The 4,776-nt window shown below is 35.2% G+C and overlaps 1 protein-coding gene across 1 annotated transcript in view; it reads right to left on the bottom strand.

Annotated features, from left to right (window-relative positions):
* Positions 1-574: 574 nt before the first annotated feature.
* The window catches only part of LOC106011846 (kinesin-like protein KIF6), a 13,847-nt gene continuing 9,645 nt past the window's right edge, over positions 575-4,776 (bottom strand). Inside the window, exons 2-3 of the mRNA XM_013082904.2 lie at positions 2,577-2,686; positions 575-668 (exon numbers count right to left, since the gene is read on the bottom strand). Of these exons, the coding sequence (XP_012938358.1) occupies positions 590-668; positions 2,577-2,686 (189 nt within the window). The 3' untranslated portion in view covers positions 575-589. The remainder of the gene's footprint in view (positions 669-2,576; positions 2,687-4,776) is intronic.

Here is a 4,776-nt window from a genome sequence, read left to right on the forward strand (position 1 = left end):
CCCATCCCTTCCCTTTAAAAGGGTCATTTTTCCATTCTCACAAGTAATAAGGACACTACAGAAGCCATGTAAATCAGATGTTATACTCTTCAGTTTAGATCATTCTGTGTTGATAATTACTGTTGATTTAAACAAAAGACAAACTACAAAGATTCTAAATGGTATGGAAAAAAATTACCGGCAATCACTTCTAATAATCAAAATAATCCATCCGACAAAAACGTAAAAGTGAAATAACATTATGGAATTCTTGAAATGATGCTAACGGATTTAACCTGTTAAGACTGTACTGTCCACATATGACCAGCAGCATATTCAGTGGTCAAACCAAAAGTCATATTTGACTGGACATCTGAACAATATTAAATAATGAAAGCCATGTCTTTAACAAAAGAAAAGATTGCAATTTCTACACAAATTACCACATTTCGGCAGAACACGAATTGAAATAAAATGTATGTTTCAACATTTTTCTTGCCAATGTAGCGGGAGTAATCCTACTTTGTGTGTTCTGGTGAAGCAGCAAAAGTTCTTTCTTTAGGCTACACCTTCACCCAAAGTATGAATATATAGAATATATATTATGTACTCACTTATCTATCACTGGCTTCGCCACATTCAAAAAAATTTCATCCTGATTTGTTTTTTGGTCAAAAACTTTGTCAAATCTGAAGAAAAAAAAAATACACACAGGATTACATTTCATACAAGTAACTAAATAATTGCATAGCTGATCCTGCCACCTCTCCTTCCCTTTTTTATAAAGTAAATCTTTAAAAAATGTTATGCAGAGAAGTCTCTTATTGAAGATAACGCCATATTGGAAAATACGCGGTACATGAGTTGCATAGAAAAAGAAATCATAGTAAGAGCGGAAAATAAATTATGTCTACATTGTACTCAAGCTTGATGTCAGTGTCAACTCCTGACTCCCAACATCACAACATTTGTGACATTATTTTGGCAAAGTCTGTCTCCCATCTTCGCACTCTCTGTGATATCGATCTTCTGAATAGTTTTTATCTATTGTACTAGTAGAACATTTGTTACCAACATGGGTTCAGTGGTTGAAAATACAGCCACTTCCATTTTCTTTAATTCATACCAGAATTCTTTAGCATAAGCAGCTTCAGGGTGATCTTCTTTTTAAACTGCCAACCTGAACACTGTTCACGTGACGTTGTCTATTTTATATCAGCATGGAGGAAGGCAAAAAGAGAAATAGACGAAGCCACACAATATTAAACTTATAAGATCATAACTCATTCAGTGACATTGATAATGATCCTGAATATGTTTTTCCCCCTAAAAATATCATCTAGAGATCTGAAACTAGTGATGCATCTTCATCAAAACCAGCTGCTTAAGTTAGATCAAAATAGATAAAGAGACAACAGGTGGCATCCCCCCTCCACATTTTTAGAAGATCTAAGATGACAAAGAATTCCAAAAGGACCAGAAAGAAGGACACTTCAAGAAAACTTCTGCGGAACGGGATAACTCTATTGTCAATCATAAGTAAAGTACTCATTATATTGGAATTAGTGAAAAAGACAAAAGATCCTTTTATCTAAGATTAAGAGACAGCCGAAGCAGGATTCTTAAGACCAGATTACATAGATTCTATATGAATCATAGCAGAGCATCACTGGAATGGAACTCACCAGTTCTAATCAATTTAGTGAGAATGCAGCATCTATTGTGACACATTATGGCTTATGGAAAATTCTCAGTCATTATGATATCTTGGAAAAACAAGACCAATTTAAGAAAAATACAATGATACAAGCTGCAGAGTCATCCACTACAGCCAATTTACCAGTAGCTTCTAGATACACAAGGAGGTGAAACAGGGATACTGTAACCTTTTTTGTTCCTTCTTGCCCTAAACTGGATAATGAAAATGACTACAGACAGAAGAAAGGCATGAATCCAAAGGACATCATAGACCCAACTAAAGAGAACACGGGAATTGAACTCATTTTTCTGTGTGCTACAGTGCAGTGCCTAACAATTACATCAAAGATGCTATGGCTATGCATCTAAGAGACCGGCAGCATTTACTGTGGACCCACTATCAGCTAGTGGTGACAATAAAGAGTGGACAACTAATTTAAGGCCATCCCTCTAATCCCAAGTTTACAGGAACTCCTGAAACTTTATCTTCTTGAAACTGACCCCCTATAAAGAATTTTTTATACGCAACCATTTACTAAACAAATACTTGTGCATGTAATGTTCACTGATAAATGAGACAAAGTCTGTAAAATACATGTAATGTGTAAAAATAGGGTTAAATTAAATATTCATAGCTCCATAACTATTTATGATAATTTGTTTGTATCTAATCAAACCTTTTTCGTGTTGTATTAAATGCAAATTTTTGTGCAGATCTTTTATATAGTACAGAGTGTATGACTTTTCAAACATCTTTCATTTGGCTGGCCCCAATGGATTCATTCTGCTGATATAGGCGGCAGTCAGTGAGTTTAAAAAGATTAAGGTGTCCATGTTATCCTATTGGGTGGCTATTATTTTCGAATTCTAAATGACCACTGAATAAAGTACACTTTTACCTGAATTTATAATTTTCTTTTTTATTGTTGATAAAACCAGATGCGAGTTCTCTTGGAACCACAACTTCCAATCTTGGAAAACCTTCTTCATCCTCATCAATTTCATACAGCTGAAATACAAGAGAAATTAAAAGTGAGGCATCGTGGTAAAATCAGACGCTCTGCAAAATAATGAAATTGAAGAAAACGGCATTTTTCCACCAGTTTGGCATTGTTATTGAAATTTTGCTTTTGGCTCAACACCTTTTCTGTTCAGATGAAAACACATTTCCATGTGAATTTTATTGAAAAACCTTGTTTAAAGGCCACAAAATACGTAATTTTCAGTTTTCAAAGACTCTTAAAAGCTATTGAAGTTACCAAACTTTGGCGGCCATTTTCTCATTAATTTCACCACTGAAACCAGGCTACCCCACCTTCTTGATTATTTCTCCGAACATTCGGGAAAATAAAGCTGAACTCTATTTCTCCGAACGGTTTCCGATCTCGTGATTTTGAGGGTTATTTGCAAGATTTAGGAGTCATCCTTTCATTCTGCCATTCTGCGAGGACTGGGAAGAAGCATTTTTCACATCAAATTCAATTTCTAGAGCTAGAGATTTTTAAATACCTGAATATTCAGATACTTCAGTTGTGGTAGGGGCAACGTTCCCGGACTATACTTCAAAAGGTACAGCGAGAAAACAAGACAGCTCGACCTTGGCAGTAGCCTATTTTGCATTTAGACACCAAGCAAAAACTAATATCCTTCATGTAAAAAAAAAAAATCCCCACACCTTACACACACACACATGCCCACTTACACACACACAGGCATGCACACACACACACACACACACACACACTTAGACACACACACACACTCAATTCGCTTATTATCAACAAATCTCAAGAACTGAAACTGTTCGGAGAAATAGAGTTCAAGTTTATTTTCCCGAACGTTCTGAGAAATAGAGTTCAAGTTTATTTTCCCGAACGTTCGGAGAAATAGAGCCGGCCATTTTTTAAACGAAAGCAAGGCAAATGAATAAGCTTTCAAATGATATCAAAAACTTCACAGGTCCAAAAATTGATGAGGACCTGATTCCACCAGGTCATGACACAAATAGATGTTTCAGAAAAAAATGTTGACACAAAAGTCGCCCTATAATTTTTCTTTTTGATCTTTGAAAAATAGTCAAACCTCATTTGAGCACAAGTCATCCAGGGTTACCAGCAAGAAAGAAATTAAACTTTACAGAGTATAAACAACTAGAAACAATGAACAAGGCGATAAATTTTACAGCCATTACAAATTTTACAAAAGAAAACAATTCCCATAGACAAAATATGTTGATATACTGGATTTCATTTCTAGAAGTATAGGCCACACGATTCATTCATATTTTAGGATAAAATAGATTTGAAAGCATTCATTTAGTGCAAATTAATTTTGAATCCAATGAAGGATACAATTCGCCCCAAAATATGACCCATCACTTCACAATGTAGAAATAAGTACGTGTAGTACTATAAATATAGGAATCATAAAATCAGCAAGAGTATCAAAATTTCAGTTCTCCCCAACCTGCCAAAAAAGGTATCATTGTTGTAATTTGTTACACCTACACATAACACAGCATGCTATAAAGTAAAACACAAAAGCTATGTTTAAAAAAGAAACAGACTTAAATTTTACGAGAAAATGAAGTGATTTGATGGAAGTTTTATCATGGAGAGGATGACCAAATGAAAGCATACTTCATTTTGCTTTCATTATAAAAATCTAATTGTGGTAGGAAAGACTGAACTCACTCTTCAACTTATCGATCGCAAATATAGATTTCCAAACCGGGCGGTTTGTGGATGCTCTGGTCTGGTTTACACCCTCTAACCTATCAAACACCTATCGGCGTGCCGTAGTATATATATATCTCTCCTCTTTTACTTTGTATGTTACTCTCTAGTAACATCTTTCTAATCTTCGGCACTTATGTGACTTGAGTTGCTGGTGCCGTAAAACTCTTTATAAGATTTTCAAAAGAATTGAAAAAAAAATTGCAGTGTGTCAAAAGTATCCCAAATAAATTAATCTACACGCCCTTTGGTTTTTTTTTGTAGAGGGTTTTGCGGTGCTCGCAACTGCATAAGGTCATATGAGCGCCAAGGGGTGGGTGTCAACAGAGAAGTCCTTACAGGGAATCAGACTTACTCTGTTCAC

This window comes from Aplysia californica, unplaced genomic scaffold (assembly GCF_000002075.1).
Source record: "Aplysia californica isolate F4 #8 unplaced genomic scaffold, AplCal3.0 scaffold00199, whole genome shotgun sequence".
Lineage (NCBI taxonomy): Eukaryota > Metazoa > Mollusca > Gastropoda > Aplysiida > Aplysiidae > Aplysia > Aplysia californica.